Source organism: Prunus dulcis, chromosome 1 (assembly GCF_902201215.1).
Source record: "Prunus dulcis chromosome 1, ALMONDv2, whole genome shotgun sequence".
In the NCBI taxonomy this organism is placed as follows: Eukaryota; Viridiplantae; Streptophyta; class Magnoliopsida; order Rosales; family Rosaceae; genus Prunus; species Prunus dulcis.
This window is the reverse complement of record NC_047650.1, coordinates 39,528,878-39,551,208: the sequence shown is the minus strand read 5'-3', so window position 1 is coordinate 39,551,208 and position 22,331 is coordinate 39,528,878. Positions and strand designations below refer to the sequence as shown.

At 36.2% G+C, this 22,331-nt stretch overlaps 2 protein-coding genes and 1 long non-coding RNA gene across 4 annotated transcripts; 2 read left to right on the top strand and 1 right to left on the bottom strand.

Annotated features, from left to right (window-relative positions):
* Window positions 1-1,072: 1,072 nt before the first annotated feature.
* LOC117637174 (cyclin-D3-1-like) lies at window positions 1,073-4,062 on the top strand. Its single transcript, XM_034372371.1, has 6 exons — window positions 1,073-1,910; window positions 2,369-2,455; window positions 2,581-2,679; window positions 2,800-3,001; window positions 3,099-3,229; window positions 3,406-4,062. The coding sequence occupies exons 1-6, from the start codon at window positions 1,593-1,595 to the stop codon at window positions 3,640-3,642; spliced, it is 1,074 nt and encodes a 357-aa protein (XP_034228262.1). The 5' UTR covers window positions 1,073-1,592; the 3' UTR covers window positions 3,643-4,062.
* LOC117638041 lies at window positions 2,949-7,228 on the bottom strand. Its single transcript, XR_004587289.1, has 3 exons — window positions 7,146-7,228; window positions 6,667-6,723; window positions 2,949-3,152 (listed from the first exon to the last, which is right to left on the bottom strand). It is a non-coding gene; the product is annotated as an uncharacterized LOC117638041 (long non-coding RNA).
* Window positions 7,229-18,364: 11,136 nt separating this feature from the next.
* On the top strand, window positions 18,365-21,875 carry LOC117633362 (transcription factor bHLH145). Of its 2 annotated transcripts, none has more exons than XM_034367025.1 (4): window positions 18,365-18,542; window positions 18,787-19,461; window positions 19,632-19,781; window positions 19,888-21,875. In XM_034367025.1, exon 4 carries the CDS (start codon window positions 19,892-19,894, stop codon window positions 20,984-20,986), a length of 1,095 nt encoding a protein of 364 aa, XP_034222916.1. In that variant the 5' UTR covers window positions 18,365-18,542; window positions 18,787-19,461; window positions 19,632-19,781; window positions 19,888-19,891; the 3' UTR covers window positions 20,987-21,875. The 2 variants fall into 2 exon arrangements, with proteins under 2 accessions (XP_034222916.1, XP_034222915.1); XM_034367024.1 differs by having other exon boundaries at window positions 19,875-21,875.
* Window positions 21,876-22,331: the final 456 nt, after the last annotated feature.

Below are 22,331 nucleotides of genomic sequence, written 5' to 3'. Positions count from 1 at the left end.
CCTTTAATTACAGAAGTTTTAGAATTCAATATCGTCCTAGCAAGGAGGTCTAAGATGTGGCAACTATTTAACAAGTAAAAAAAAAAGAAAAAAAAAAGATGAAAGGTAAAAATAAACAGTTATATTACAGAAAACACGTACGTCAAGGAAATACTTTCTTTTCATAAAGAGCACGCATGAGAAAGGCCAAAGACGGTCCAATTTCAGAAGCGGACATCCGCTGCTTGTACACGCGTCAGCATGGGAGCAAAAAGACAGCCTCATGCTCCAACGCTCCCTCTTCTTTATTCGCATTTACACTTTTACCCTCATAGTTTGAACCATATTACTAGCCCGAAAATGTCCTTTTATTTGTGTCTTTTTGGGGAATTCAGCAATTCTTTATTGGGATAGGAAATTTTATAATTAAAGAAAAGAGAGAACCAAACATATATGAATAACTAAACGGACATAATTCTTCTGTTGTCATATAGCATAAAATGAATATGTTGAATTTTGACTATTAATTAGGTTTCTCTTATATGAAATTTAGTCTAAATTCACAATCTGGTAATACGAATACCTTATCATGCCACTCTGTCTAATAAAAGTAAGTTACGTACTAAACAAGTATTACAAAACTAACACAATCAAAATAATTTATAAATAAAAAAGTATATAAAGGAATTTTAGAAAAGCTACATGTGGTTTAGATATGCTTAATATGACAAATCTAAATAACAAAAACAATATTTTGATGCAATGGTCAAACTTTTGATTATGCAATTTGATTCTTCTATCACATGGTTTTGAGTCCTTTGTCACTACTTTTTCTTGGTCTTGGAATGGATATGATTGATTGATTTCATTTACATGAACCAACTGATTCACATTTAAAGAGAATAAAATTTGAATAATCTGATTTATTGTTTACACGGAAAATAACAAGGTGGGTAGCATTAGCATATGGTAGTTAAGCGAATTTATTAATCGATTTATTATTGTCATAGAAAATATCCAAAATTAAAATTCTAGCAAATCTTCTTGCCATGCACACCCTTATGACATTTCACTCCTAGACAGTAACATCTCTCTCTCTCTCTCTCTCTCTCTCTCTCTCTCACACACACAAAATCTGGCAATTACCCTTCTGGTCTCCAGCTGTGTATATTTTCTCAATCTCTCTCTCTCTCTCTCTCTCTCTCATACTCACTTTACCCTAAAAAGAGCCGCTCATTTCCTTCATAAGCTCCTCTCAAGCGGCAGTCTTTTCAGCAAACCTTGAGAGAGAGAGAGAGAGAGAAGAGAGAGGGAGTGAGAGGGTCTCTGCTTCACTTCAATACACTATTCATTTTATTGGGTTTTATTTCCTTCCATCTATTTTTTGTTCTTCTATTCTTTGATTGAAAATATCATCTTCTTCATCCCCATTATCTGAAAACACTCAACAAATACACTGCATATATAAAACAAAAACCAAAGTATCTGTCTTTAATAACTTTTGTTTCATAGTTGATGAAATTTTGGTATCCAAAGTGAGAGAGAGAGAGAGAGAGAGAGATAAAGAGAGAGTTTGTGTCCGTTTTGGAGAGATTATTGTTGTTGTTGTTGCAATGGCACCCAGTTTTGACTGTACGGTTTCAAGCCTGCTTTGCGCAGAAGACAACATTTTCGTTGATAACGATTTTGGGTCTGTGAGATTGGAGGAGGAGTGTGAGGAGGCTATGTGGCCTCTTAGAAATCATCGAAACTATGATCAAAATCGTGGCTTTGATGATAAGGGTGGACTGCCATTGCAGAGTGATGAGTATTTGGCTTCAATGGTTGAAAAGGAATGCCACCACTTGCCTGGTTCTGATTACTTGATGAAGTTGCAAAGTGGAGACTTGGACCTGGGTGCTAGAAAACAGGCTGTTGATTGGATTGGAAAGGTAGGTTCTTGTTCTTTTTTTTTTTTTTTGGGGTTCTTTTCATTTGATGGTAAGTTTTATGAGATGGGTATTATTCTCCAATCAGAAAGAGCTTTTCTTTTCAATTGTTTTTGGGTTCGAAGAAATAAGGGTGCTGGGTTTTTGCAAGTGAACCGTAAGTTTCATGATTTTTTGGGGTAAATTTTTATGTTTGGGTTTTGGATGAACATGGTTCTGGTTGTCTTTCATTTGGACATCTCATTGTATCCCAATAATTCTTAGTTTGGCTTGGTGGGGAATCTTTTTCTGTTTTGCTTTTGGGCCAAAGCCAAAACAGAAATTGGAATTTTACCCTTTACCCTGTTCTTAGATGTACATGCCAAGGACCAAGCCAGAAAAAGAGGGGAAAAGTTTGATTATATTTTTCTTGGGTTGATTAAGTTAATGATTATTGCTAACATTGTTTTTGGTTTCAACAGGCAAATGCCCATTTCAGTTTTGGACCTCTCTGCCAATATCTATCCATAAACTACTTGGATCGCTTCCTTTCTGCCTACGAATTACCTGTAAGTCTGAAGGAAAAAATCAAGCAGGACTTATAGTACCTACCTGTGCTTCTTACACATTGTCTCTTTTATTGCATCCAAGTCCATTGCTGATTGCATCTATTCTTTTTGCATTCTATGTGAAGAATGGTAAAGCTTGGACTATGCAATTGTTGGCTGTGGCTTGCTTGTCTCTTGCAGCCAAAATGGAGGAGATTGATGTTCCTCTCTCTCTAGATTTACAGGTCAGAGAAACTCATTTGCATCCTCTGTTGTCAAGTTTTCTTTGTTTGATCTTTCTTGATTTTTCTGTTTTAGATGATCTTAATTGTCCTAAAGATTTAGATTTTCATTCAATCAAACAGGTGGCAGAGTCAAAATTTGTATTTGAGGCTAGAACAATTCAAAGGATGGAGCTTCTGGTTTTGAGCACATTAAGATGGAGAATGCAAGCAGTTACCCCTTTCTCCTTCATGGATTCTTTTCTTCTCCAGATCAATGAGGATCAAATCCCTCTCAGAGCTTCAATCTTGAGATCATCCCAACTCATTTTGACCACTGCTAAAGGTACTGCATTTTCTGCTATATGTTATAATTTCTCTGCAATTGCACCAGTATTATGAAAGAGGGGCTGATGTTTGTGGTGGGTGGGAATTGAATGCAGGAATTGACTTCTTGGAATTCAGGCCATCAGAGGTTGCAGCAGCAATAGCAATTTCTGTTGCAGGAGAAGCCAAAACATTAGACACTGAGAAAGCAATCTCTATGCTCATTCAACATGTAGACTTAGTAAAGGTATATGGTTGGTGGTCCAAGTCCCCAAAGGGAGACATAAATGATGGTTTTTTTTAAGCTTTTGCTCATATCATTTTGAGTTGATTACAATTACAAACAAATACAAATATACAAATATGATTGCCCTAAAAGACATGCCATACTGAATTTTTTTGTTTTTATTTTGGTTTTTGCAGGAGAGAGTGGTAAAGTGTGTAAATTTGATTCATGATATGTCTTTAATGAGTGGGGCCTTTAAGGATGCTAGTGGCTCTGCCCAGTCTCTGCCCCAGAGTCCAATTGGGGTCTTGGATGCTGCATGCTTCAGCTATAAAAGTGAAGAGAGCACAGTTGGGTCATGTGCAAATTCCTTCCACAATAGCTCTGATTCTAAAAGAAGGAAGCTAAACAGAGCCTGTGAGGTGGAGTTATAGAAGCTAAATTATTTTTATTTTTGTTACATAAGTAGATTGGTGTGTTTGATGAAGTTGATCAAAGGAAAAAAAAAAAAATTGAAAAAAAAAGGTTGGAAAAGTACAATGAATGGGAGAGGAATGGAATAAGTTAGGTCATGGATGGAGGATGGAGGATGGAGGATGGAGAAGGGAAACAATATGTGCCATGCTTTTGGCATGAAGAAGATAACCTCTCCAGCTGTTAAATATTAGACTTCTTAGCAGCCAGAGACTATGAGCAGAGAAAAGTGAGGGGAACAAAATGGAAAAGCTAGTTCTGTTTGTGAGATACAGTTTGGTTTAGTTTTTGGAGTTTGTATTTTTTTTAATTGGTTACAAAAAGAAAAAAGAAAAAATTGGAACAGATAAAAAGTAATATATGATTGCAGGAATTTTATATGTTCTTATGTTATATTTTTATTGTCAGTCTTACTTTATCTAGTGCTCTGTTTCTGTTTGACCGATTGTCCTTTTTGGACCGTGGGGGTGATGGGGTCTGCAGCTTTGATGAACATTGGGACTTTGGGAATACAATAATGAATATACTAATGTAAAATTAAGGTGATATCTTTGTCAGAGAACAGGGAACCTATTTTATCCACCTACAGCATTTTGTTTTGTCCATCTAGTTGCTGTCACCAAGGTCCAAGTCCAAAAGCAACACTTAACGTATATGACCTTTCAACCCATCCTTGGAATTTATTTCTAGGCCTATTAAGTCGTTATTGCGCTCTCTTGGTTTTTTAGGTCAAATATTTGGCCTCTCTTAAGCTCTAGGTTAAAGTGTCTTTCAGGCTTGTCCCAATGCTAGCAGAAAGAATTATGGTTCTCTTTAAAGAAACTTACATGTGATATGTGACTAAACATTATTCTTTCAAGTGACTAACATATAATCACATGGTGTGAGGGGAGATAACTTATCCCATCTTCATAATCCTTCCTTTCTATTTCTCGATTAATGTACAAATCACTTATTGGAAAGATATTTGAAGAGGCAATACATCCCGTAATATGTAAGTTTTTCTCATATTTTGTAGTTTAGGTTAAATTAGTGACACTCTATGCACATACATAATGTGGACCAGTAATTGTCAACCAAAGATGCTTGTAGATCCACTAGGAAGCTTACACACACTAATGGTTGATGGTTGTCTGCGGGTGTGTGCTGATTATTCTTAAGCATTTCCCTAATTTAAATATGCAAATGATTCTTATGCACCCTATATGAAAATGCAGGATAAGCCTGGCAACTGTTACGAATGATTCTATAACTCAAAAGCAAAGTATGGTTCAAAAAGAAGAATCAAAAGAACACCTAGAACACTGACTACAAGCATTTTATGTAACGTATGAAAGAAAAAAACCCATCAACCTCTCAAAGGAATAGTTGATCACAACAACAACAATAGACTAATCGACCAACAAGTCACTGTAAGAATAATGTCATGTGCACATCGATTGTACAAAGTTAATTTGTACCGACAATCGTGAGAATCACAAAAATACTACTAGCCTAAGGAAATTGCCATTTGGGGATATTCTCCACAGAGAAAAATATATATATAAATCAATCAAAATGAGGCTAAGAAAATCAACAGAAATAGTACAAGGGCTCTGATCAATAATGTGCCAACAGCAGACGTTTGTTTTCCACTAAGTAATGTCGTTTTTTCATTATTTTAAGAATTATCACAAATAGCAGAGAACCCTGAAAATACGTTGAGGGAAATAGATAAATATATGAAGGAAAGGACATAAGTCTTGATACTGTAAAGCCACCGTCCTTCAAAAACAAAATTTCAGAACCTCAGTGTAAAAGAATAAGTTTGAAACCAAAGCAAATCGAGCAGAATCAGCCGTGGTGGTTGAGGATGTGCTGCAAAGCTGAACCTATTAGACAAAGTCCAAACTCTAAAAGCTACCTTCCTATGAGACTGACAAGCACCAATGCCAAATCATTTTCTTGATCTATGAAATTTCAAGCAAACAAACAAAAAAGTCCAAACAATTATTTAAGCAATCTTTGGAAATCCAAACGTCTCAGACAACAATTTAAGATGAAATGACAGTTCAATATGATACAGAACAATAAAAATCCAAGGCCAAGCTTGTGACAATTTAAAGGATGTAGATGAGGAATGGCTTAGTGTATGGGAGATGCTTATCCTAAGGATGTTAAAGAAAACTATCCTAAAGCATTAGCTATAAAAAAATATATATAGATAACCATTCACATTATTGCTTATCCTAACACCATCCGGGTGGCAAATGAGAAAGTTTATTCAAGGTCCAATCCAAGTGAATGAATTGTCATTTTCCCAGTTTCATCAAGCTGCAACAGGCTGGTGAGAATCAATCATTTGTCAAGAAAATGAACATGCAGAGCAGCCTGATTTGTCACTTCTATAAAACTATCGTGTGGACTGCCTTTTTATTGAAGCATCCCTAAAGTTATTTAAGGGGTACCTCTGGAGTCCACTTTGGATTTGTACTTCAACAATTCAAAATTGTTCATTTTTAAAAATTTATTCAAATATCATCTTTGTAAGAAATAATATGATAATGATTAAGTGGTTAGTGGTTTCTGATTCAAGTCGGTTTTTAGCAGGAATAAACTTTGACAGTCGGATCATTGAAATACAATGCCAAGTAAGCCATACAATAATATCCTAAAATAAACTTATTTAAACTTTGACACTCGTATTATTGAAATACAATGCCAAAGATGCCATACAATAATATCTCTAAAATAAACTTGTTTTAAGATCCCTCAATCGAAGTTACCTACTATTGTGTATACATATGTTGATTAAATTAGAGAGGAGCAGGCTGAGAAGGGTGATGACTGATGAGGTTGGTAGTTGTGAGTCATAAGGTAATTCTCATCAAAGAACAGGTGTAACTAAGACAGTACAAATCATAACGATTGAAAATTTATAAAAAATTGTCTTTTCCTTATATCTCTAAAAACATTTGCCAATCAGCCCAAGTGAGAAAACATACCACATAGCAGCATGTGGACAATGCTCATTGAACACTTTCAAGTTGCTTGAATTGGGCCTGAAAATAACAAAAACTCAACCATCTAAGAACATTGATCATACAAAATTACAATGTGAGCAAAGATTCAAGCGTCGAATAGGTCATGAAATATCATCGACAAAAAAAAAAAGGAATGGCACAAAGAATGAATTCATGGAAAGGTAACCGAAACAAATAATAATAATGATTATTTGTTAGATCTTATATTGAAAATTGATAACATTGATTTTCCATTAATCACCAAAAAAACAAAAACTGCACATGACGGAAGCAGTTTTAATCAGGTATAAAATCGTATGAATCTGAATATGCATATGAACCTTTGATCAAATTCTTTTCCTAATTTTTTTTTTTTTTTCAATTGAAAATTGATCGACGATATAATTCTAAGCAGTCTGATTCACCTAGAATATCAGATGAAGTTGAATATGCAAACTGACCTTCTTCGAAGAAGAAGCTCTCCAGGATCCGGGCCACAGTCTCCCTGGGGCGCAGAGCTGGATGTGAGCTGGAAATGGCGGAGGACCACAAATAGCGAAAGAAAAGGCGGGACTGGTTTAGTTTGATTTCAAGTGAATGGCGGTGAAGCTTCAATTACTATTATATCCCTCTTGTTGGGCCCTTTAAGATAGGCCTTTAATCTCGTATTGGGCGTACCATTATATAAGGCCTAGCTTTGGTTGAATAGGCCCCAAACAGACCCAAACTATACAAAATCGTGCATTCTAGCAGCCCTCCTGCGCTATTGAGCGCCACGACTGTGTATGAACCAGACCCTCTCATTTTAGGGGAGAATGAAAGATGATAAATTTTGAGTGCTGCTAAACGAACCTTAAAATTAACTAAGTACATCATATTATCAAACTATTTATTGAATTACTAATTTATTCTAATATAAAATGACAAAAATGATATATTGAATTGTGAAACAAATATAATTTTAATAAGTACATCATACTCACCATATTCACCCCTAATCAAACATAGAGAAGTTTTTAAATTGCTTGGTGCCCACTTCAACATTTACTCACTAGGAGTTTTTGGGGGCCCCAAATCCGGGTGAAGGGGCTTCTCCGGAAGCAGGGTAGCCCAACCAAGGCCCCGCTCCCAAGCAAAGGAAAAGTTAACGGCAAAGGGGATCGATATGTTTGCATCAACAATGATGTGACTAGTAGTTTATTTACGCATCAGTCTCTCTTCAATAACAATTCCATGCAAGGAGTTTTAAGAGTGGAAATTCATGTCCCATGGATAGTGGAGCTCGAAGGGTTCATCCCACGATGGAAACAATAATTCCACAAGGACTATCCAAACATCACTGGTGTTGAATTGGATTATTTTGTACTGTGGGCTTATGATGTTGTTTTGCCTTAGCCATGGCAATTGAAAAAATTAGGTACACAAGCTCTGAACTACAAAAGAGGAATGCTACTTGTTCATTCGACTCGACAAATCTTCATACCTTCACAATTTCTCAACATGGTCCAGAACTTTCCTATGCCTTATCTCTCACCAGATTCGAAGGCATTGTTGGAGATTTCAGCCTTATTGGATAGTTAATATAAACGGTGGAGGAGCAAGAACAATTGGAATGGGTTTGGTGTTGTGTGATATAGTGTATTAAGGTGTACTAGAGGTATTTTGGTAGTTAAATAGGGTATACTAAGTTAATTTTACATTTTGATTAAAATATTAAGGTGTACTTAGATCATAGGGTGTACTCAGTTAATTTTAGGATTCATTTAGCAGCACTCTAAATTTTAAGGTGTACTTATGTGGTAATTTAACACGTTGTAATATTTTTTTGTTTCCAACGATTCGTTTTTGTTGTCGAAGATGAAGCCACGTTTTTGTTTTGTGTTACCTTCGTGATCCATTTGCTTTTGCTGATGATTCCCTTATTATCGTCAGCTCAAAATGTTTTCTTGCCACTCCATCTTGTCGACCATGGTGCCTCCGAGCATGCGATTTCGAAATTTTGTTCTTGATTTGGATAACAGAGGGGGGCGCCGGGGTTGGTATAGTGGGTATTGTTTAAAGTAAAATTTGTTTTCAATGAGCTTAAGGGAACAAGGGGATTGTAGACGAAATGATTAAGAGTATCTATCACTGCACTGAAGTCTTAAGGCAAGCCCAATGAGAGCTCTAATTGGGGCTGAACCACCTTAAGGCTGCAAAGTATAGCAACCCACCTCAAAAACCCATCCCTAATGAAATAGGATTGACTCTAAAAGGTCAAACCCAACCGGAACATTGCAACCAAGTCCACAAATGTATAGAGCTTGTTCAAGCCCCTGAAACTCAGTGGACCCCATGCGGAACAAAGGTTGCAGCTTACTTGCCCTGTATTTTACAATAAATGGGCTCCATACATTCATTTTGTGTTTAGAGCTTTAAACCATTGAGAGTACGATTTTAGATTTAGTCGGAGCTCTATATGCCCTTTTTGGAGCCCCAGCGATTCGACTTGCTCTTAGGTTTTATTTTGAGATATATTGAGCCGTATGCTTATTTTTAGCACTAATTTTTATAAACAAACTCATTGAGTGTTTTGAGGTTTTTTATGAAGTTTTCGAATTGGGCTTGTTTTAATAAATTGATGATAGTTTTGTAATTTATAAGAAGTTAAAAGTCTCTTTGTTATGTTATAAATAAACTTTGGGTGTGCTTTTAAAATCCATTACATATATAATTTTTTTATAATTTAGGTCCTTATATTAAATATAATCGTGAATCCCCCTTTAATTTTCCCCTCTTCAATATTGCATATATTTTATCAGCCAATTAAGCATGATCCAATTCAAATGTGATGTTCTGTCAAAATCGACTGACGACAGAGAACGTGTGTGTCATGCATTAAGATAGTGTCATTGCAATTAAGCCTAACTTTGGAGCCTAGCTGGAATCGACCCTAAAAAGTCACAAATGGTTAAGCTATTAGGTAGGATCATGAGTCATATACTTACCTCATGAGGCAAACTTTATTTGACTCGTTAATCACTTAAGAATAGTTGCAAGATTAGCCTTGGACCGACCAACCACAACTTTATTTTTATAGGTCCAATCGACCCCAATGTAGAGCATCACCTTCGACCTTAAATAATTTCACAATGGCCAATCCAAAAAGATAACGCCACAATCATACGACACCAATGGACTGGACCACAAAACCATAATTTTCAGTCCATTGGCCGCCTCAGCCTCTTTCTTAAAATCCGAATATTCCATTATGCAGTAGAGCGACGCGTCGTTACAAAAAAGTAAACCCTAATTTGCCTTTTAGACTTAGCCTTCATATGCCAGGTTGACGACGATCCAGTAGGAATCTAATGCATCACGGCTAAAGGACCTCATCGCTGTCACCTACTTTGGAGCTACTTCTGAATTGGATGGGTTGACCCACGCGTGATTTCCCTTTTTAAATTTATTTATTTACTCATACCCTTTTACTTTGCTATTATTCTTTTTAACCCCCTCTATTTACTTGTATTTCTACTCCATTCTCTTGCATATCCCCAGATGAATATTATAGAATTGCAATTTCATTTTCAATGTTGATTTCATGGTATAATTAGGGCTAGATATGCGCCTAACAATCATCAAGTTTGGTGGCAGCATAAAAAAAGAAGTGAAGATGATTCAACAAGTACCTAATTAGTTGGTTTGGGTTATATGAGATTCATTTATTGATACATGTGTGCCTAATATTTACACGTGACCTAAGGAATGTGAATATAGGGAGTGTTAAAGCCTATAGGTAATAATATATTCTACAAGTTTCGCAACACTTACAGAACTAGTCATTACAAATTGTCAATGGTTGGAACTTTTGACCTTAAAGTGCTTTGGTAAGTTTAGGCTTTCGATGAAGATAAATCACTTAGGTGAAATGCAATGGAAGTTTAGTCAATATGAAGCGTTTTGTAATCTCATACAGTTATGGTGTTGATATAAACTTATGAACAATAATCATGTGTTAATTTGAATACATGTGGTTGGTTTTAACTGAAGATCGAATTACATAATATATAAAATAATTTAGTTAGAAATATTTTTGTTAGGAGTAAAATTCTCACAACTCTTTATCATGTAAATATAAACTACGTATACGTGCAATCACCTACAAACTATATGTATTAAGTAAACTTAAATGACTGCATTCATGAAAGTTTAAACGTCAAATTTTGAATGTCATGAATTGACAATTTATCTTGATTGCATCGATATCATAGAATCAGCCATTTAGTTTGGTAGAAAACCATTCATTTGGATTTGGCTGGACATTGTTCAAGTGAAAAGGGCAAAATATCGGAGGCATGGTAGACATGGGCGAAATCAAGAAATCCCCGAAACTAGAGGAAGGGGTCAAAACGCAGAAAAAATCACCCCAAAACATGACAAAGGCGTAGAAAAACTCCCTGTCAAAAAAAGCGTAAAAACACGCCAGAAGAAAGCACGCTTAACTGGCGGCTACGCGTTCGCAATAATTCCGCTGATGCGGTGGGCCCTACACCCAAGGGTTTCCATCTTCAGTCCACGTGTCGCCCATCCGCCCAACTTCCCCCGTACGGCCCCTGCTGCAGCCTCGCGTGCATGGGCTGAAAGGCCCATTTAACTACGGTTTGACCAAAACTCCTCTTCTTCTGGAACCGCGAGCCCAGAGCATGCGGCCATGCGCCTCCTGCCACTAGATCCCAACGCCGATACGGTGCGTATCACACAGCAGATCGCCCTGCTTTTCACGCTCATCATTTCCTCTTTGTCTTTTGCCTTATCCTCACCCGCCTGTGACGACTTTTATCGGGCGTGAACTCTCAGATTCTGCCACGTGGACAGTTGAGCTGGAAACTGGCAGTAGTGGCAGCAATGAGCAATTCTGGTGGGGGATGATAAGACGGCCTTGTTAATTAAAGTTTGCGGGTCGCGTGACCAACTTTTTCTCCCTAAAGTCTGCTGTTCCTTACTGTACCCAGAGATTTGGTGGTCTGGGATTCATAGATTTTCTGCCCTTTTTTTATTAATCTTATTTTAATCTCCTCAAAACCTTCCAATTTTTTTAAGTGCTTTGGTTTACAAGGTCAGTGATTAATTTAATTACCTAGCTAAGTACCAAACCACAGTTTTAGCCATCCATTTTTATCAATAGTAAATGTATTGGTTGATAGTTCTCTTTTAAATGGTGGAAGACATTTGAAGTTCAAATGATCCCTTTTTAATTGATGGAATATTAAAATTCACCCGCATCACAACCGACTAGATATTTGTCTAATGATAGTTCTCGTTTCAATATTGAAAGACGTTTTTAGTTCAAATGACTCCTCTTCAATTAATAAAATTGAAAAATTCACTCACACCCCAACTAACATTCTTTACATTTTCACATAAAATGCATGCGTGTGATCTTCCTTCCAATTACAAAAAAAAATGTATAATTTAGGTCATAAGGTCCAAGTTACCCACTAAGATAAAAGCACACTTTTCTTTTGTGTGAATGGGTATTAGCTTAATAGACGTTACTTTGATGGGTCAAAATCATAATTACTGCACTGCTATGGGTGGATAACCTTGACTTAGTGGTCCTAAACTAATTAACACAAAGTAATCCATATATAAAATTGTAATGAAGCCCTCATTCGTGGGTGAAAAATGTGAAACATAAGCACCCTAATTATGCCTCTCATCCATTATTTTCAACCTTAGCATAGAAGTAATGTGGAAGCATGAGCTCATTATATATGTGACATTGGTATTGCCCTTATTATTACCTAGAAATGTACGCACGGTTCAATTCATTAGAACTTAATTAGCGGCAATTAGTCCACTACTATAATGTCTTCCCCTTTGTCCCAACAAAAAAGTGTTTTTCCACTTACATTGCTCTTATTACATAAACACGAAGCCCCAATACATCCGCACTTCAAGAAGTAATCGCGTCGCACGCCTAAGATCGAAAAAGATCGATTTTTCATCATAAGTAGTTCATGTGTTATTTCAAACATATTTTTTTCAAGATGATTAACGTCGTCCACATCCTCTTATACCGCACATCAATATCATTCTCGACATCGGTTTTCTGAATTGTATTGATTGGAGCGCCAATGCCATAGTGTTACTATTTCTTTTGTTGACTTGCGATGCCTAATGTTCAATGGATGTGCATAGTGTGTTCGGGTCCAATGATATAGGGCTGGCATGATTAGAAGTTTATAACCATCAATATTTCCTCTTGTTCGAATTTTTTTTTTTTTCAAACACCATATAATTGGTGCTACCTCAAAAGGTCCCAACTCTTTCGCTTAATTTCAACTCTATCTTAACTAGTGGGCGGATGAGAAGTTTACCTCTTCAACGTCACATCTATAGATTGTGATGCCAAAGTTTCTATTTTCTTGCCATCCAAGGGACATTGGCGTGCAACAAGATATTTCAAACCATTTTTATGTTCAAATTGACCAAAATCTATTTTTCACTAAACTCACACACACGGATATCGTGGGGCCTTTAACTCAAGACCACTTGGGAGCAGAGCATGATCTTTAACTTTATATAAAACTTGTTACATCATTACCAAATTAAGAATATGTACGTAGTTTAGTGAAAAACTAAAACCGAATACTTATATTTTTATATGCTTGTAACAAAAACATATAACTAACCACAAATGCTTAATAATTAAGTCTAAGAAATGACCTCAACCAAAACCTATTATATAAGCACCAAACCTTACATCACAACCTTAATAATTAGAGGAAGACACTTGAAACTTGCCCATCATAATTCCCTTTTTTTTTTCTTTTCATGGAGGCGTGCTTGGTTGCACGTGTTTGATGATGTAAATTTCAAGCCTAACCACACCAACTTAATCAATCGTGCAATCTCGAACAACTACTATATTAACTTCCAAACACACCAAATTAAACAAAGAGATGGAGAGGGTTGACACTACGTAATGGGACATTTTCTTTTGGTAAATTAATAAATAAAGTTAGGGTGGAAAAAAGTCTAAGAAAGTGGGTGGTATGTATGTTGCCATAAAATATGGGAGGAGGGAGAGAGAGGGCATGAATTCCTTCACTTTTTTGCTCTCTTTCCTTTTATTTTGTGGGTTTTGTGTTTTTATTTTTATGAAAAGCACGGCATATGAGCTTTTAGTGCGGGCTGGTGGAGAGAGTATTGTTTTAGCTTTCTAAGCGTGGTTGTTTTTGTTGGAGATTCCACAACCAAATGGCTCCATGGTCTCATGTCCCACGCTCCCCCACCAAACTCAAATACATGTTAATTAACTTTAATCACAATGGTCTCTCCTAAAGAAACTCTCTCTCCCTCTCTTTCCTATAAAATAAAATTATGTAAAATTCCGGTCAATTGCAACACGATATGTTTCACGTCTCTAATCGTCTGATGTCCGGCCCTATCAACTCTTCCTTTTTTTTTTCAAAATTTTTTTTTTCAATAGAAGGTTGTAATATGCAGTACTGTCTATCTTATCAAACAATCCAAAATGTTGTATAAGTTAATATCATATATATAGAAGCTGTTAGGCACTTCAAAAAAATCATTATGTACTCATCTTTTATAACAACGAAAGGGAAAAATTACACGTCTCTCCCCTTATAGAAGAATAACAAATTCTTTGAAGTGCATGATAATTTTTTCAAAGTGTCAATAACAACTCTAATGTCTTCAAATAAATTTTGTTGAGAATTGCTCTCGTTTAATGCATATTGAAAAAGATAGTAATTTAATAAATAAAAAAATTGAAACATGAACATAAAACATTTCAAGTTCGAATAAAATGTCCCAATCAATGCTTACAGTTGATTTAATTAAAAAATGTGCATCTATCATGCTTGATAGAAGTTGTCCATTGCTTTCACCATGACTATGAATCAGCTTGAAGGCAAGTTAAACCCTAAAAGCATTTGCATATGATTATTTGTTGAAACAAATCATTTATGTCAATCATAAAACCATGTACACCAACATACATCTTTACATTCTTAGCTTAAGAACATATATACTTTATTAGACTGTTAAATCAAGACTATAGATTTAAACGCATTTTTGGTCCCTATAAGCTTGGATTATTTCGTTTTAATTAATTTGTTTCATGTATCTTAATCCGTTGACAATATTGTCGAACATGCGCATTGGCTCTCTTATTTGAGAATATCAACAGAAAAGACCAAAATTCCCAACGAATTAAAAAGATTATGACAAAATTAGCTCAATAAAGTATATACAAATTTAACTAGTTGATCAGATCAGTGTGCTGAGCTCTTTCACACAAATTAGATTTCCCCTCCTACGTAAATTTGAAGCAAAGCACATTAACCCAATAGCAATAATGTATTGTTTTTAGAAAGAAAACAGAAAACCGCCGGACATCCACAGAAAATGGAGGGTCCACTAGCTGTGATTAGTACTCAGCTCAAATGCGTTACACAGAATCATCCATTCCTTTCTTCTTGGTGGGTAAGCTGAGCTTGAACTTTAAAAAACAAAACAAAATCAATAATAATAAAAATTCGTGCTACAAAAGGACTTTAGTCAAGTGGTCAATCCACAACCACCATTCAACAAATTTATTCTTGAAATATCATAAAGTATAAAATTCTCTGATATTCAAAGTGGCTATGATGATTAAATAACACATAAGACGTGCGGAGGAAAGCAATATTTCTTTTTCTTTTTCTTTTTTAATTAAAAAAAAAAACACTTGTTTTTTAGATGAACATTGAACAAAGAATCCTTGCTTTACATCTCATTTTGTAGTTTGTACAAGGGAGAGTGTTTCAGTGCCACCAAAAGGGTCGACCCAATGAGATTGGGAGGGGAGGAAGAGACTTGATTGGGCGTGGCCATTGTTCCCTCCACTCCAAACAAGAGGGCATGAAAGTATGTATATTATTGCCAATTAAATAAACCCTAAATACATTTATAATTAGGTCCTTTAGATCTTCTCATCTGTGCCTTAAGATCTCTTTCAGCTGATCAAATCATGGGTCTACCTTTTTATTATTATATTTTTTTTGGTTTAACCACAGTGGGCACTAGCCACTAGGGTTTAGCTTCTTCTTGCTCCACTTCTTTTTCTTCATACTTTTTTTTAATGCAGGCCCCTGTCTGTTTGGTCTCGTTGTTTAAAGTCTGTCACATTTCAAATTAGAATCCTATGATAAATTTTGCAGTTTAATTAAATAAGGGAATTTTTTTGATTTTTTTAAAAATAATTATTATTATTCTTCATTTGTCTGCCTATGTCGAACCATTTATCTTATTATTAATATAAGTTATATTTTAAAATTATTACTATACTAGTCCCTTTTGGTTTTTTATTTTTGTGTTTTTACTCAAGAATTAAGAAAGAGTATCCAACCAAAAAAGAAAAGAAAAGAGAAGTTGTGTCCCATAAAAATAGCAATCGTTGAATTTGACTTATTTTTCTTATTTTTACTCCTCTTCATTTTTAAGGAGACAAACTCTAGTGTCATTTTTTGAAAAAAAAGTTTCGTGGTATTCTTGGAGATGCTCTTGACAAAATAACATATAAAAAAAAAGTGTGAAAAATTACTTTGGACGTGCAATTGAATGTCGTCTTCAGTAGGATAGCAACAAAACTATACATCTTTTGAAGCAAAAACATAAAATGATCCTAATTTTGATTTACCGAAAGAAATACATGCTTTGATTAAATAAATGTGAACCATGTTGTAAATCATAGGGTGATTAAGCTTAATCAAATGCTTCCGACTCTTCGCTCTTGGTTTGGGCCAACCAATTGCGTGGCTACTTTGATGGTTGAGGCACATCCATATATTACATCAATGAAAAGTATTATTGTACCCTATATGTGGCGGGGTCTAGACCTATTGGCCTTTTAACCACCCTCTAACCCTAACCCTAACCCTAACCCTAACCCTAAAAGAGGACATTGATGGATAAATAGTAGCAAAGAGAAGAGATGCAATATGTCAGGTGGAGTGTGAGTATTGGATATCACATTACCCAATCCAGATCAGTGGGACCCCCATAAATGCATCTATAATTCATGTGTTTGAATGGTCAAGCTCCAAATTATTGGTGTTCATGTAAAACATTGGATGCCATCCTTTTTTTAATTTTTTTTTAAAAATCTTTATAACCTGTATATACATTTGCCCTAATTTGCCTTTCCTTCTTCTTCCACCATCCCTTTTGCCCTGCCTTGCATCATTTCACGGTTTGTGGCATACTGAAAAGTGAGAGCACCTAATATGTTTCCATTCATGTTACCACCTTAAGTGGTTCTCATGATATCAAGATAAAGGACGATATTCAACTCAAGTTTATCAGTTATAAGGGTGAAAATGTAACAATTTTTTTGTATACAAGTTATGCACGAACTGTTGATAGTCGTTAATGTATGAAATCTCAAAATAAGTACTCTTTTGTTAATCTTAAAACAAATGACTAACAATAAAGTGGTAAATGCTAAAGAATACTTTGTTTTTTTGAGAAAACAAATATAATAGAGAATGAGGGGAGAAGTTTCATAATTAATATTGAAAGAGTAAAATTGTGACTATACCATTTTTTATTATTGAAAATATAACAAATTTGTGATAAGGTTGGTAATTCTATTCTCACTCACAATTAATTTGCACAATGACAAACTGTGGTTGTAAATAACAACTTCTTAATGTGTTTTTTTTTTTGCTTCCATAAAAATTGTTAATACGCGGAATAAAGTTAAGAAAATAGTTTGAGTTGAATTGAAAGTTAGAGAACTAAGTCAATGAGTTCCCACCACAGTAGTGGTGGATTCCCCCTTCCCCATCGCACTCAGGATCGAACTCTAATAGGATTTCTTTCCTCCAATGTAACAAAAAAAAAGTTAGAGAACAAAGTGACAAACATGGCAAATTTGATGAGGCTTGTTAAAGTTTATTATTGATCAATTATCATAAATAAGGTAAGTTGACCAAGGCAGTGTTGCATTTCAATTCGATCTCCCTCTTTGTACATTAAAATAGTTTGAATATTGCATTGTAAGAAAAACATAAACCATTCATTTGTCATCATGAAATAGGTTTCGAATGCAAATTTTAAAAAGAAATAAGTAAAATCATACCAAGCGAGTTCTAATTTTCTGCTTTCGGTGGTAGGACTATAAGTAGTATTCAATTCAAGACGTCCATTTCCAGAATAAGAAAAAAGGGCAAAGTTATACCAAAAATAGCAAGTATTATAAAACCTAATGCTTACCAAAATGATAATGAGAAGGGCAAATACGCGATCATTCTAAATGATACTATAAGGGTATTTTAGGAAATTTAGAGATAGAAAATGATGAGATGCACGAAGAAGAGAAACAAGACACGTGTGCAGTACAGCAGAAGCGTCCCAACACTGAGACGGAAGAAGCCAACCAGAGTTAAGGCCGTGTTTGGTTCGAACCCAACAACGTGGTCAATAATGCCGTTGACTATTTGACCTGACTCAAACGCTAACTCCAGGTGAGGGTGATGATAAAACCACCCACGGTCACGGGGCCACCCCAACACCCTTTATCTGTCTTTTGTCGCCAAAAAAAAAAAAAAAAATTTAAAAAAAAAAAAAGGAAATTGATACCCCCTAACCAGGGACATTTCGGTAAAAGTAATTTCTATATAATCTCAGCCTCCGTGCTCTCCCCACGGTTAGTTTTTGACTGTATTTGCATTCTCTGCTCTCTCTCCTCTCTCAGACCCACTTTCCTCTGCTTCTTCTGAAAGCTTCCTGAGTTCTGTAATTCGATCTTGCTCTCTCACGCACGGCTTAACCAATCTTGTTCTCGAATTGGGTTTTCGTACACTGTAAGTTTTCTCTTCAATCTTGTAAATTTTAATGGCGGAATGGTCGATTTGTTCATGTTTTTTTGGATCTTGACTCTCAGTTTAGTTCGCCGGAAAATGGAAAGGGAATTTTTTTTTTTTTTAAGTTAAGAAAACACAAACATTTTGATAAAAATTGCGTTTTGAGCAGGCAAAGCTTGCCTCAGCACAAAACCAAGTGAAATAGCTATTGAACTGTGTCTGATAGACGGATTTTCCATTGCAGGGGATAGAGGAAGAAGTGGTGGAGATCGACAAATTAGCTTGTGGGTAAGACCAGAACAGCATGCGGTGGTGTCTGAGTCTCTCTGTTGATGTTTTTCGCAAAGTCATCTCTTTGAACCTTTACTGTAGAGTTATTCTGTAATTGTTCTTTTTTACTGAGCTGTGAGCGTTTAATAAAAATCCTTCAATTTTCTTAGTCTGTCTTACCTGATATTTTCCATGGGATCCACTTTCTTCATCGTCGTTCCTTGTTATGTTCGTCAGATTAGTTGAGTCAGAAAAATCTGAAACCTTTTGCTGAAGTTCTGTTTCAGTCCATATTCATTTTCTTGTAGTTGGTTAACTTTAGCTTTACATCATCAACCCTTTTCATATTTTCTCTCCTTCGTTCTCATTCATCAACCAACCCTGCTTGTTTTGCTGGTTCAGTCTCTCTTTCTTGTCTATCAGTCTGCTCAATCTAGTTTTGGGTTTTACCGTGTGGTGGACTTCTTGTTGTTTGGAAGACTGTTCTCATTCCCAAAATATTCAAGTGCCGGGAAGTTGTTTAGTTATGGTGTGCCAAGCAGCGAGCCAAACAAGATTTCGGGCTTTGAAACATGAAAATGGGATTGATGGGAGCGCCACCATAATTGTTAGAGTTATAGCATGCTTTCAACCTCTCCAGGATTGCCAGGTTAGTCAAGGATAATTTAATACTTGTTGCCAGTACGTTTAAGAGAGAAGAATCAGATTCGCCTGTTTCGTGTTTCGAATTTATCCGTTCATTTTCTGTAGATTCCTTTTTCTTTTTTCATGCTTGGCAGTGGTTGATGATGCCTAATATGATTCTTGGGTGTTTTTCAGGCTGAATACTTTCGTCATTTGCTGAAACCTGTAACGTAGGAAGATTCTGTGCTTTTGTGTTCAAGTTTAAGCTGGAGTTTTTAGTTTATTTCATTGTTGCTGAAAGGGAGACATAAATCAGCTGTTTCTAGTTGTACATACGTCCTTCTGGTATGTTTTATATTGTCCATTTGATACATCATTATTTATTGTTCTTGGTTTTTTTTCTTCTTAAGTTTCTAAAAAAATTTATTTAATTTTTAGGTTTTTGTTTTAGTTGGATGGGTGAAGATTTTGGAACGTGGATTCCTCAGCTGCATCTTGGCTGGCAACCTCCCGATCCAAATTCCTTCGGTGCTCCACTTGGCTTGGGGCAACAAAACTTCATTTCTGCATATGGTAACCCTGGCACTAATATGCCTGTGCCAAATGGTACTTCGCCAGCATATGCATCTCCTGAGTTGCCCCATCCACAACTTGGCAGACCAAATGAACCTCACGGTTGGTTCTATTGCTTACCCCGTATCAGACAGGCCTTCGTGCCTGCTGCACACTCTGTTCTCAGAGAGAAACTTTCTGCTTGCCGTTATGAAAGTCCGGGGGACACATTGGTACCCAATGCAGACTCTGTCTGTGAACAGAAGAGACTCCTTGTTAACAATTCGTCAGGGGATCAAACAACTTTTGTCTTTGGTTCTGGGATTGTGAATCCTTTGCTGTGCCGTACTTCTTGGAATCCAAAGCAGCAAGGGGCTTATTATTTGAACGGGGATGATCCTCAAACTGGAAGAGATTTGAAAAATCTATCAGGAGCAAATTTGACTGATGAGCTGAAAGGAAACGATGAAAGTGGTGCTCAAAGTGAGATGCATGAGGACACAGAAGAACTGAATGCCTTGCTCTACTCAGATGGTGATAGTGATTATACGGAAGAGGACGAAGAAGTTACTAGCACAGGTCATTCCCCTAGTACAATGACAGTTCATGATAAGAAAAATTGGTTTGAAGAAAGGACCGAAGAAGTTGCTAGTTCTGCTGGAGTGACTAAAAAGCGGAAGCTATTTGATGGAGGTTATGGTGAGGTACCATCCATAATGGACACTGCGAGTTCCATGAAACCCAACCGATCGTTGGAGTTAGAGGATGATGCAGAATCCAGTTGTGCCTGCAACCGAAGTTCTGGGTTCAGAGAAGTGGATTCCTTATCCAGCAACAAGAAAATGAGAAAGGAAAAAATACGCGAAACTGTGAACATTCTGCAGAACATAATTCCTGGCGGCAAGGGGAAGGATGCAATGGTGGTGCTTGACGAAGCAATCCACTATTTAAAGTCATTGAAGCTCAAAGCCAAAGCCTTCGGACTTGATTCTCTCTGAGTTCGGATATGTCCGTTCCAGCATTGTTTCTAGTGGCCACTTTACTCTTTGTCATTCTCAAGTATTGTTGATTAGTAATTGTTAACGTGATTATGGAAAATAAGTCCGGTGTACATGAGTTGCTTGTGGATATGGTCTGACATAAGAAAGAGGTTCCAGCTAAGGTGTGGTTAAATTTGTAGCAGCAAGTGGAGAGGAAGAAGAGCTTGAACCCCTCCTGAAGAGTATTTCTTCAATGATTGGAGTGGGAAATCAGCACAGAGAGTTTTGGTTTTGTGATATTTTCTCTCAAAACCGAGGGAAGAAGAAAAGAGGGTGCTTTACATTATGTCCCAATAAAGGGAGGTGAATGATTTCTTTTAGGTTTAAGAGAAAGTGACATCCGCACCTGGGCATGGGGTGGATTGAAAGACTTTGTTTATTCTCAAGAGGGGCCCCAAGAAAGAGAAGAGTGCACGCCCCTTTGGTTGTTTTTGGGTCCCAAACTTCAATTTCTTCTCACTTTTTTTGTTTACTTGTCATGTTCATCTTGTGTAGGGTTTCTCTCTTCTTTTTCACTTTATCTGATGTAAGTTTGCACGAGCAAGCGAAGGCCTTCTCCACTCCATCATGCAACTTGCCAAAAGGGGCCCCAAATTCCATCTCCAAAACCAACCATTTTATGCAAATTCAATTCAAGACAGCTATGTGAACAGAGGCAGCCAAAAAAGAAATATGGAAATTTCACTGTATTGGCACTGTTATTTGAAGATTTTACTGTGATTATCCGTAGGGTTTTGGTTGATGTAAATTTATGTTGGTTGGTGTTATTTGTTGTCCTGATGTATATGTACTTACGTCGCATGCACGCATTTATGATATGAGACAGCGATGTGTTTGTGTGGATTCATTTTGGGTTTTGTTTTTGTTCAAATTATGTTGTTGCAGAATTTCTTTAAAATTGTGGATGATGGATGTGATGTGATGCTGTTTTGATGGTGAAGGGACCACTGAGTTTTGCATTATTAGTGAGAGGAAAATATATGTGCATGAAGGGCACGGGTGCCGGTGGGAGGAATAATGTAAAATAACCCTATGATGTAACACATGTATAATCTTAACTCTTACTTCAAATCAAAATGGCTAACAAGCAGCATCAAATAATTATGTAAAGCTGTTACAAAGATGGGCATTTGTTTCTTGAAATGCAAAGATATTGTGTTTAATCTCAATAATCATCCGCACAAAATTAACTGGCAGATAAATCACAAGTGAAATTTCTTATTTGATGTTAAATAAAAAAATTAAGTGGTGAAGGTTGCATGAATAGATAATCACACTTGGAACGTCCACTGGAAGAGTGACG